This window comes from Balaenoptera physalus (genome assembly GCF_965194825.1).
Source record: "Balaenoptera physalus genome assembly, chromosome: 3".
Classification (NCBI taxonomy): Eukaryota; Metazoa; Chordata; class Mammalia; order Artiodactyla; family Balaenopteridae; genus Balaenoptera; species Balaenoptera physalus.
In genome coordinates this window covers 49474305-49486596 of record NC_138890.1, presented here as the reverse complement: position 1 = coordinate 49486596, position 12292 = coordinate 49474305, and the positions used below count along the sequence as shown (strand labels likewise).

At 42.9% G+C, this 12292-nt stretch overlaps 1 protein-coding gene across 1 annotated transcript in view; it reads right to left on the bottom strand.

Moving 5' to 3' along the window:
- Nucleotides 1–12292, bottom strand: part of GLRA1 (glycine receptor alpha 1) — a 92008-nt gene that overhangs the window by 11490 nt on the left and 68226 nt on the right. The window contains exon 8 of the mRNA XM_082455703.1: nucleotides 5147–5293. Coding sequence (XP_082311829.1) covers nucleotides 5147–5293 — 147 coding nt within the window. The remainder of the gene's footprint in view (nucleotides 1–5146; nucleotides 5294–12292) is intronic.

Sequence of the window (12292 nt, the reverse complement as noted above, 5' to 3'; positions counted from 1 at the left end):
AGCTGGGCTACTGGTTCAGTGTGTGGCTCTGGGGGGGTTTTATCGGCTCACTCTGCCATCCTAGAGAGCGAGAGCTCTTCGGGTAGCCTCCCTGTCTCCTGCTTGTTCCTGTGAGGGGCAGGGCCGGCAGAGAACAGGAGGCGGAGTCCAGGGGCCCCAGTGCCTGTCCAGCTCTGCTCCTGCCACTCCATCCTGGCTCCCCATCTGGGCTTGTGATGACGTCTAGCCTAGTTTCCCTCCTGCCTCCCATCTCCCCACCAGCCCCCTCCAACCCATCTTGGTTGTTACGACATAAATCTTATTGGTCATCTTTTGCTTAGAACTTTTTAATAGGCTGCCACTGACTTGAGGATAATTAAAACTTTTACATGGTGACAAGGCCTTAGACGATTTGGGCAGTCCTGTCTGCGTATCTCCGTCTGGCATTCTGTGCTCCAGCCACCCTGTGATATTTCCATCTGTTGGAAAGTGCTGCACTCCTCTTTCACTCTGGCCTCTGGGAAGGCGGGTCTCTCTGCTGGAACACTCTCCCAGCCGCACCCCTGCTTCCATCTCCTTCTCTTTCCCTGAACTAATTCCTACTCAGAGGCCTTCCCTGAGCCCGAGGATAGGCTAGGTGTGCCTGCTGTGTGCTCCATAAGCTCCCTCTACATCCCTCTTTCTTTTTCCTTTTTTGTATTTTAAAGCCCTTATCCCATTGTTTTCTTTGATTAATGTCTGTCTCTTCCATTAGACTGTAAACTCCATGAAGTCAGAGGCAAAGTCTGTCATGAATATATTTCCTGGGCAGAAGTTCAAAACTCTGCAAATGTTTGTTGACTAAACGTTTACTTGTATATCCTCTCCAATCCCAGCTTCCCCACCCCCCAACCTTTTTTTAAAATTTAAATGCGGTTGTATTCCTAGCACCAGGAGGATTTTTTTTTTTAATTGGAGTATAGTTGCTTTACAATGTTGTGTTAGTTTCTGCTGTACAGCAAAGTGAATCAGCTATACAAATACATATATCCCCTCTTTTTTGGATTTCCTTCCCATTCAGGTCACCACAGAGCATAGAGTAGAGTTCCCTGTACTGTACAGTAGGTTCTCATTAGCTATCTATTTTATACATAGTAGTGTGTGTATGTCAATCCCAATCTCCCAATTCATCCCACTCCCAACCTTCCCCCCTTGGTATCCATACGTTTGCTAGCACCAGGGGGATTTGACACATATGATGAATGCTCAAGAAATCTTTTGCAAATGACTGAATCTGGTCCAACACCCATGTTGCAGAAGTGAGGGAAAGAAGATGGGCTCCAGTGCCTGGCAGATCGGTGCTCAACAAATATTTGTCTATGGGGAGGACAACTAGAGGGTTTGTGCCAGAGCCGAGGAGAGGAGTTGGGGGAGGCTGGCCAAGTCACTGGACCCTGTGCCTGGAAGTGGGCTGGCTCCGACTCTGTTGCTTATCAGTATAAATCGGCCCCCCCGCTGTGGTGGGGTGGGTGGGAGTGGGTGCTTGAAAATGTTTTCTCGCAGGGCTCCAGTTATGCAGGGGGAGGCCCAAGTTAACTCTGTGTATAGCTTTGGGAAATTATTGTCTGCCTTCTTCATCTATTAAGCATGAGAGGGGATGGGATGGAGGTGTGGAGGCCTCATCTGGTGAGAAGATGATCAATTTCACATTGTATCCAGGAGAAAGGAAATTCCCTAGAAGTGACTGGACAAAAGCTTGCTATTCCTATTTGAGCCAGCAGATGGCAGGAAATGAATGCCCAACTGCACCTGGAGCTGCGTGGGGCTGGAGCAGGGGAAATCTGATAGTTACTCTAGAGCCCAGGGAGGTTGGTAGTGTGCCTGCCCAGTGAGGCTCACAGAGGTTTCCTAATAATCTGACTAATGAGGCTGGCCAGGAAATTCGAGGACCAGATGCTTTCTGCCCAGCAAATGAGGTAACATGGGAGGATGGTGGGAGTTGAGGAGCCTGGCCAAGAGCACAGGCTCCGAGAAACTCGGGCATATAGCTAGTTCCTCTTCACTCACCATCTGGGGCTTAAAACCCCCTAGGGCTCTGCGGTCCTAGCTTGTACACTGCCAGTGTACAAGCCGCATCCAGAGGGCCTTACTCCAAGGAACCTCTTCTTTATGGTGAGCCCGATTCTGCGTCCTTGTAGTTTCTGACATTTGTGCCAAATTCAGAGCCCATGGGCACAAGGAAGGTCACGCTAATTCAGATGCACACCAGGGGCCAGGCAGGAGAAATGAGTGATGAAGTGAGCCTGGGGCTGTGGAATGCATTCCCTACCTAAAGGCATTTGCAGTGCACTTGTACCACGTGGGATTGTGAATCCAGCGGGACCAGAGGCTGCCATGTTTTGAGTGAAACTAGAAGTGTGACTTTTGAATGCTGGCACGCACTTCCAGATTTTTAAGACACTGCTTAAAAACTTAAAGATATTTGCGTGGCAAATTTGACCTTCTAGCTACCAGTTTTTGACCTCCGCCTTGGGCTAAATCTTAGTTCCTATTTAAGATCTAATAAATGCAGGACTATTTTTATCTGCTTCAGGATGGAAACATTGATGAACAGATAAGCAGCAGCTGGTGGTATATGGTCAGTGTTTTGAGAATAGCCATGGGTCTTGGAAGGCCGCCTTGCCTTTGCCATCAGTGTCTCCAGGATCCTGGTAACTTGCCCCTCCTCTTTGTTGTCACCTCACAGGAGGAGTAGACGGGATGCTCTCTGAGAGCTCTTCCAGCACCAACGTGCTGTGAGAGAATGAGGAAGGAACCAAGCAGAGGAATCTGATCAAATCTGCATAGTGGCCTTAGGCACACTTTACCTGGCCAGAGGTAAAACAAAGCTTTTGTTTTCCTCTAGTGTATAAAACTGGTAGGCATTTGGCAAGGGTGAAGGCAGCCTTTGGAAGTACTGTAGGTCCTGCATATTACATATCTGCAAGGAGCTTCATTCACATTTTCATCTCTGTAAATGCTGCCCCTGGAGTTGTGCAGGGCACAGTCTAGTGGGCTGGCGCCAGTCAAATATTTTGGACGTAGTCTTCCCAAATAACTGTCTCTGCAACAAATTTTTGAACTTCTTTTAGCAGAGGGAAATGCAGAAAACGCTAGCCTATGGGGGAGAAAGGGAAAATAAAAAGTAAATCCCAGAGACAGTTGTGTTTGGTCAGTTCCTTGTTTAGACTATGTTAAGAGACAGAGGCTAGGTATCTGGTGGACAGTAATGGAAGGACTAAAACTAGGGTCTTTCAAGAAGTCCTGTCTGGCTCGCTGCACCCAAGATGGTTTCCTCTTCCAGCGCAGGTTATATCCTAACTCCCATGGGCATCTTCTGTCTCGGAACGTCTGCCTGCCGCCTGCGGTTAACTGCTAGAAGTTAATTGAATCAGATTGCTGGTGTTTAAGAAACATACTGAGGGAAATTTGTGCCTATGGAATCATTTTAATCCCTGGCACTTGTGTGGCAGGAACAAAACATAAAGCTACTTTGGCATCTGATTTCATCTTCACCACAGTCCCCCATTATACCCACTTAGTCCATTTTACAGATGGAGAAGCCGGGCCCCAAAAGAGGCTAGCTGAAAATCACATACCAAAGAGGCAGAGTCCTTTGTCACAGCACCTTGTAACTCGGTAGACAGCTGTTTTCAGTAGGTCAACCTAAAGCAGCTAGGGCCTTGGTGTGTGGCAGGTATGTGGTGTGGCCTGACAGGTCAGAGTGTATGAGCCCCTGGTTTTCCTTAACCATTGCTGGAAACACTTCCAGGTAACCTCTGTGACTGGCAGGTCTCCTCTTTTTTCATTAGGTTTTTTATCCCTTTGTCCATTTGTTCAACAAATGCCTATTGCATGTTCACTGTCTATCAGGCCTTGTGTTAAGCACCAGGGATGTAGCACTGAGCAAGAGGAGACAGGGTCTCTGCCCTGAGGGAGCTTATCATTCAGTGGACGATGCGCATTAAACAATCACATGATTGAATGCGTAATTATAACCCAAGATAAATGTTCAGAAGGAAAGAAACCGAGTTCAACTAGAGTATGGTCTTCGTGGCATAAACAGTGTCTTTGTGCAAATTAGAAGAAAGGCATCCGCCTCTTGGGGTGTATGAATCGAGATCCCTTCCTCTGGCTGATAGAGTCCATGCCGGGGCAGGATTTAGAGAAGAGCACCTCCTTGGCTGGGGGCCCTTGTAGGATACAACCTGCACGACCATACTTAACAGCCTGGCATACCCACCTCAGTACAGGACCTAACCTTGACTAGGATATCAAGGAAAGATGCCTCAGCCGAGAACTGGAAAATGAGTGGGTTCATAGCAGGCAAAGTACACTGGAAGAGCAACCCAGGAGGAGAGAACCAGATGCCTAACGTCCTGTGCGTGTGCTTGAGGAACTATGAAAAAAGCCAGTGTAGATGGTGCTGAGAGAGCAAAGGAGGAAGTGATGTGAAGGTGAGGCTGGAGAGAAAAGCAGCTTCTCTGATCCGCAGGATAAAGGTCTCCTGGGGAAGTAGTTACGGACCAGGATGTGGAGGCAGTTTTCTCCCACAGGCTGCATGCTCCCCAGTGGCGCTTGTTGGTTGGGACACACACAACCTCTGAGTTAACAGAGGTTGGTGACTTTTCAGAGGTGGTGTGCCAAGTATTTCTTTATTCAATTCCTCATAAGGTGAGAGGATCCACTCTGGGGGAGAATCTTGCTGGATGCCCTTTTCTTGGAAGTAGGAAACAAAGGCCTGGAAACTGGACATTCTACTCTAAGATCTCACCGTTTGTGGTGCAAATCCCTTCTGGAATCAGGCCCACTGAAATAATTGAAATGTTTTCCACCCTGTAGAAAACACCAACAGACACCCCCTCTGCCTGCCATGCTTTGGGTTTACAGCTAGTTTCTATCTTGACACGGTCAGTGTTTGCTCCATCAGTTCTGTCTTCGGGTGTAACCCGATAATTAGTGTTACTATCTGCCTATAGACCCAATCAGGGCATTGTTTATGGGAGGGGAAGCTAGGACTTCCAGAACTTTGACCCCTATTTTGTGCCTGCTTTACCCACTGAGAAGGATGGTCCAGTGAAACAAGTATCACAAGACAGGGCTGCCTGGCACTCTTCCATTTGCTGCCAGCAGCGAGCCAAAAGCCTACCTTGTGATGTCTTCGCTTCCTCCTGAATCGGAGCAGCTCTTTGTGCTGCCGAGACACAAAGTTGACAGCGGCGTACTCAAGCAGGGCTGAGAACACGAAGAGCAGGCACACGGCCATCCAAATGTCAATGGCTTTCACATAGGACACCTGGAGCGGAGGTGGGGGAAGAGCACAGGGAAGTGAGGAGAGAGCAGAGGGAAGTCTTGAGTACCGAGGAATGTTTTCTGCTCCTTAGGACCCCCTCCCCCATCACTCACTCACTGCTGTCCCCTCTCAGCTGGGATATTAGGGTGGAGGGTGCAGAGGGAAACAGAAGAGAAATGCATCAAGAAGACAGAATATTGGGGAAAAAAGAACATGGTGCCTAGAAGAGCACTAAAGAGAGGGGGACGGTGTGTCTAGCATTATTGTTAAGTGGAACAGAATGTGGTATTTAGACTAAAGCTCTAAATAGGAACAGAATTTGTACCTAGGGTTAAAAGTAAGTGGAGGATGTCAGTGCGAATGGCAGAGTAAGATCTTCAAAAACTCTCTCTCCCCATAAAAGCAACTATCAAAAACGGTCAGAACCAGCTTTTTTTCAGAACTCTGTTAAGTAATCAAAGTCTAACAGCAATCCTGTAAGCATTTATTTAAGAAAATCAGCTGGATCTCAGTAAGAACATCAAGCTTCATGGCATTAAAAAACCCCCAGCTTTATTGAGATATAATTCACATATCATACACATTTAAAGTGTACAATTCAACGGTTTTATACATTCACAGATATGTGCAATCATCGTCACAGTCAATTTTAGAACGTCTTCATCACCTCAAAAAGAAACCTGCTATCTTTTAGCTATCATTTCCTTATTCCCCCAGTTGTCTTCCTCCAGTCCTGGACATTTCATATGAATGGAATCATACAATTTGTGGCCTTTTATGACTGGGTTCTTTCACTTAGCATAATGTTTTCAAGACTCATCCATCTGGTAGCATGTGTCAGTATTTTATTCTTTTTTATGGCCAAATAATATTCCATTGTATGGATATAACACATACTGTTGATCCATTTATCAGTTGATGGACAGTTTGGGCTGTTTCTACCTTTTGGTTATTATGAGTAAAGCTGCTGTGGACATCGGTGTGTAAGCTTTTGTGCGGATGTATGTTTTTATTTCCCTTGGGGCTTTGTGGTGTTTTAAGTTGCCCTATTCCCATCCTCTCATCCCCAGTTCTGTGCTAGCTTTGAAATCCAACAGCCTGCAAGCATGGTGAACATGAGTATCCTGACAGCCACTGCATGGGGCAGAACAGAGTAGGCGCTTCTTTAAAGCTGCATTCTCAGGGAATTGTTATTTGACCAGTTTTGTGGTTCTCTGAGAGATCCCACTCACAAGGCTGTCTTTATTTGACCTGACTTGGAGCTGGTCCAGTGTGAACAGCTTTTTCCTTGAGGGCATTTGTTGAAAACAATCATTGGCAAGTGTTGAACATTACATCAGCCCCAGGCAGTTGGTAACAGTTGAGGCAAACAATAGGTTGATCAAAAAGTATAAAAGGAAAATCTGGGGAATGAACTGTCCATAGAGGGCTTTAGGAAGCTATGATATATTCCTGGGAATCTATGCACATTCTTAGGCCTGTGTGTATGCTCAGGGAAGACCCGAGAAGGCTCTTAGCACTCAACTCTGAATAAACAGGAAGTAAAGGCTAAGGCAAAGTTGTAAACTGCTTGGCTGAGTGTTGAAAGTATATCCTAACACACACAGAGCCCTTAGGCAAAGGCTGGGAGATTTATTGGGTGCAGGCATTTAAGGAAATCTCTTAAATTCTTAGCTAACCACTAAGCTAACTGTAGAGACTTCAGTGGTCCCACATAACAAAGAATACAGACATTACAGAATTAGTTCTGTAAAGTTATTAAACAGACAAACAACAACAAATCCTGAGGAGGGAGGAGAATCTGATTTCCAGAGATGCCACATTGTATAATGTAAAATGTGTAATTTTCAACAACAAATCTAAGACATACAAAGAAACAAGAAAATACAGCGAATGCAATGGACTGAATGTTTGTGTCCTCCCAAAATTCATATGTTGAAATCCTAATCCCAATGCGATGGTATTTGACGATGAAGCCATTGGGAAGTAATTAGGTCATGAGAGTGGAGCCCTCATGAATGGGATTAGTGCCTTTATAAAAAGAGTCCAGAGAGCTAGCATACTCTCTTTCTGCCATGTGAGGATACAACAATAAGTCAGCAGTTTGCAACTGGAAGAGGATACTCACCAGAACCAGACTATGCTGACACTCTGATCTCAGACTTCAAGCCTCCAGAACTGTGAGAAATAAATTTATGTCGTTTATGAGCCACCCAGTCTATGGTACTTTGTTATAGAAGCCTGGACTGACTAAGTCAGGCCCATACATAGGAAAAAAAGCAGTCAAAAGAAGCTGTGCCTCGGCTTCCCTGGTGGCGCAGTGGTTGAGAATCTGCCTGCCAATGTAGGGGACACGGGTTTGAGCCCTGGTCTGGGAGGATCCCACATGCCACGGAGCAACTAGGCCCGTGAGCCACAACTACCAAGCCTGCACTTCTGGAGCCTGTGCTCCGCAACAAGAGAGGCCATGTTAGTGAGAGGCCCGTGCACCGCGATGAAGAGTGGCCCCCACTTGCCGCAACTAGAGAAAGCCCTCGCACAGAAACGAGACCCAACACAGCCAAAAATAAATTAAAAAAAAAAAATGTGCCTGAGGAAACCCAGATGTTGGACTTGACAGACAAAGACTTTAAATCAGTTACATTTTTAATATGTTCAAACAACTGAAAGAAACCTTGTCTACACAACTAAAGTATGAGAGGGAATTCCCTGACCGTCCAGTGGTTAGGACTCTGCGTTTCCATTGCAGGGGCCACGGGTTCAATCTCTGGTTAGGGAACTAAGATCCCACAAGCTGGGCAGCCTGGCCAAGAAAAAAAAAAAAAAAAAAGTGTGAGAACAAAGTCTCACCAAATAGAGCATGAAATAGAAGTTACAAAAAAGTACCAAATAGAAATTCTGGAGTTAAAAAGTAAAATAACTGAACTGAAAATTTTACTAGAGAGGGTAACAGCATATCCGAGTAGACAGAAGAAAGAATTAGTGAATTGGAAGAAGAATCAATGAACTTGAGGTTATCCTGTTTGAGGAACAGAATGAAGAAAAATGAACAGAGCCTCAGAGACATGCGGGGAACCATCAAGTGCACTAACGTATGTTTGATGCGTATTTCTGAAGAAGAGGAGAGAGAAAGAGGCAGAATATTTGAAGAAATAATGGCAAATATTTCCCCAAATTTGATGAAAAACACTAATGTACACATCTAAGAAACACAATATACTCCAAGCAAGATAAACTCAAAGAGATTCACACCTAGATATACCATAATCAAACTGTCAGAAGCCAAAGAAAAAGAATCTTGAAAGCAGAAAGAGAGAAGCAACTCATCATGTACAAGGTATCCTCAATAAGATTAACAGCTGATTTCTCTTTAGAAACCATGGGGTCTAGAAAGCAGTGGGATGAAATTAAAGATGACCTAAATAAATGGGAAGACATCCTGTGTTCATGGATTGAAAGACTTAATATTATTAAGATGGCAATACTCCCCAAATTCCTATATAGACTCAATGCATTTTTAACTAAAATTCCTTTTTACTGTTGTTGCAGAAATTGACAAGTTGATCTTAAAATTTATATTCGTGTTCATATGTAAATGCAAGTGACCCAGAATAGCCAAAACAATCTTTAAAAAGAGTAAAGTTGGAGGACTCACACTCCCCAACTTCAAAACTCACTGTAAAGCTATGGTAATCAAGAGAGTGATACTGACATAAAGATAAATATACTTATCAATGGAATAGAATTGAGAGTCCGGAAATAAATCCATACATCTATGGCCAATTGATTTTTGAGAAGAATATAAATTCAGTGGAGGGAAAGAATAGTCTTTTCAACAAATGGTGCTGGGATAACTGTATATCCACATGCAAAAGGATAATATCCCTCCATATACCATATACAAAAATAAACAAAAATGGATCGAAACCCTATATTTAGAGCTAAACTATAAAACTCTTAGAAAAAAATGTATGTGTAAATCTTCATGATTTTGGATTAGGTATTAGTTTCTTAAGTACGATGCCAAAAGCACAAGCAACAACAGAAAATATAAATTAAACTTCATCAAAATTATAAACTTTCGTGCATAAAGAACATTATCAATTAAGTAAAAAGACAACCCATAGAATGTGAGAAAATATATGCAAATCACATATCTCATAAGGGTTTTAAATCCACAATACACAAAGAGCTATTACAACGCAACAATTAAAAGGGAAATACCCCAATTAAAAAGTGGGGCAAGAGATTTGAATAGATTCTCCAAAGAAGATACAGAAATGGTCATATAAGCACATGAAAAGATGCTCAACATTATCAGTTATTCAGAAAATGCAAATCAAAACTACGGTGAGATACCACTTCACTTCTATTAAGATATTTATAATCAAAGAGATAGAATAACAAGCGTTAACGAGAATGTGGAGAAATTGGAACTTTGGCAGGATTATAAAATGGTGTAGCCACTCTGGAAAATAGTTTGGCAGTTCCTCAAAAACTTTAGCATATAATTACATATGACCCAACAATTCCACTCTTAGGTATATACTTATAAGGGTTGAAAACATATGTCCACACAAAGACTTGCACACAGATGTTCATAGCAGCATTATTTAAAATAGGCAAAAAGTGGCATAACCCAAATATCCATCAACTGATGAATAGATAAACAAAATGTGAAATATCCATACAATAGAATATTTTTCAGCCATAAAAAGAAATGAAGTAGTGATACGTTCTACAACATAAATGAACCTTGAAAATATTATGCTAAATGAAAGAAGCCAGTCATAAAAGTGCACATATTGTGTGATTCCCCTTAGCTGAAATGTCTAGGATAGGCAAATTCATAGAGGTAGAAAGTGGATTAGTGGTTGCCAGGGGCTGGTGGGAGTGGGGAACAAGGAGTGGCTGTTGATGAATATGGGAGTTTCTTTGTGGGGTGATAAAAATGTTCTGGAATTAGCACTGAGGGTGTACAACTTTGTGAATATATTAAATGCCACTGAATTTTGTGCTTTAAAAAAAACGAAGGGGGAAGAATGTCATGTTGAGTGTAATAGCAAACGAAGCCCAGTATCAAGTCTAGTGTTAACAATGAGTGGAGTAGAATGTTGAGTCTAGTGAGGGGGAACGTGGCATCAACTATTAATAGAGAGTGGAGCAGCATGTTGAGCCGAACATAAGGAACAGGAAGCAGAATATTACTCCTGCTGTTGCAAATGAACAGAGCAGAAAGTGTTGTCAATTGGTAACAGTAAACAGAATTTGGTTTCAAGCTTTTACAGTAAATGTAGCAGAATGCAAAGTCTAGCGTTAATAGTGCAAAGGGCAGATTGTTGAGTTTTCTTGTGAGGATGAATAGAGGAGAGAGTGGTGTCTAGTGTAGATGGCAAGTGGAGTAGAATGTCATGTCTCAGATTAAAAGTTAATGGTAGAGGGACTTTCCTGGTGGCGCAGTGGTTAAGAATCCGCCTGCCAATGCAGGGGACACAGGCTTGATCCCTGGTCCGGGAAGATCCCACATGCCGTGGGGCAACTAAACCCATGCACCACAACTACTGAGCCTGTGCGCTAGAGCCCACAAGCCACAAGTACTGAGCCCGTGTGCCACAACTACTGAAGCCCACACACCTAGAGCCCATGCTCCGCAACAAAGAGAAGCCACTGCAATGGGAAGCCGGTGCACCACAAGGAAGAGTAGACCCCTCTCACCACAACTAGAGGAAGCCCATGCGCAGCAACAAAGACCCAATGCAGCCAAAAAACAAATAAGAGTTAATGGAAGAGTCATGTCATGAAAAACAAAAAACAGTGGGGAGACTGTTCTAGATTAAAAGAGCAACTGTATGCAGTATGAATGTTTATTGGATCCATGTCCATTGATGACAGTTTTTGGAAAATTGGGAAAATTTAAAGGTTCTATATTAGATGAAATGATGGAATTATTTCTAATTCATTAATACTTATTCGATTAATGTTAAGTTTTTAGATGTGATAATATCATTTTGATCCTTATTCCTTATTTAGAGGTGAATTGTCATGTCTGTAACCTTCAAATGATGCAGCAAAAGTTGCATCTATCTACTTACCTACCTACCTACCTACCTATAAATAGAGATAAAGTAAATGTGGCAAAATGATAGCAATTGGCATCGAGGTGAAGGCTTTTAGGGTGTTCATTGTATATTCTTTCAACTTTTTCTGTATCAAAACAATGTTAAGTGCAGTACTGCATTGGAAATGGTGCAGAATGTTGCACTTAACATGAGGCTGAAGGGAGCAGAGTATGGCATCTGGTATTAACAGTAGAGCAGACTGTTGTGTCTGGTGATGACTGAGTAATGGGGAATGTGGCTCCAGCGACTGTAGTGAATGTAGTGGAACACAGCACCTAGCATTAAAGGAGAGTAAAGCAGAATGAGGCATCAAGCGTTCATATGACAGAAATCTCTTGAATTGAATTCCTATACACTAATGATGAAAAATCTGAAAGAAAAATTAAGGAAACACTCCCATTTCCCATTGTAACAAAAAGAATAAAATACCTAGGAATAAACCTACCTAAGGAGACAAAAGACCTGTATGCAAAAAACTATAAGACACTGATCAAAGAAATTAAAGATGATACAAACAAATGGAGAGATATACCATGTTCTTGGATTGGAAGAATCGACATTGTGAAAATGACTATACTACCCAAAGCAATCTACAGATTCAGTGCAATCCCTATCAAACTACCAATGGCATTTTTCACAGAACTAGAACAAAAAATTTCACAATTTGTATGGAAACACAAAAGACCCCGAACAGCCAAAGCAATTTTGAGAAAGAAAAACGGAGCTGGAGGAATCAGGCTCCCAGACTTCAGACTATACTACAAAACTACAGTAATCAAGACAGTATGGTACTGGCACAAAAACAGAAATATAGATCAGTGGAACAGAGTAGAAAGCCCAGAGATAAATCCACGCACATATGGTCACCTTATCTTTGATAAAG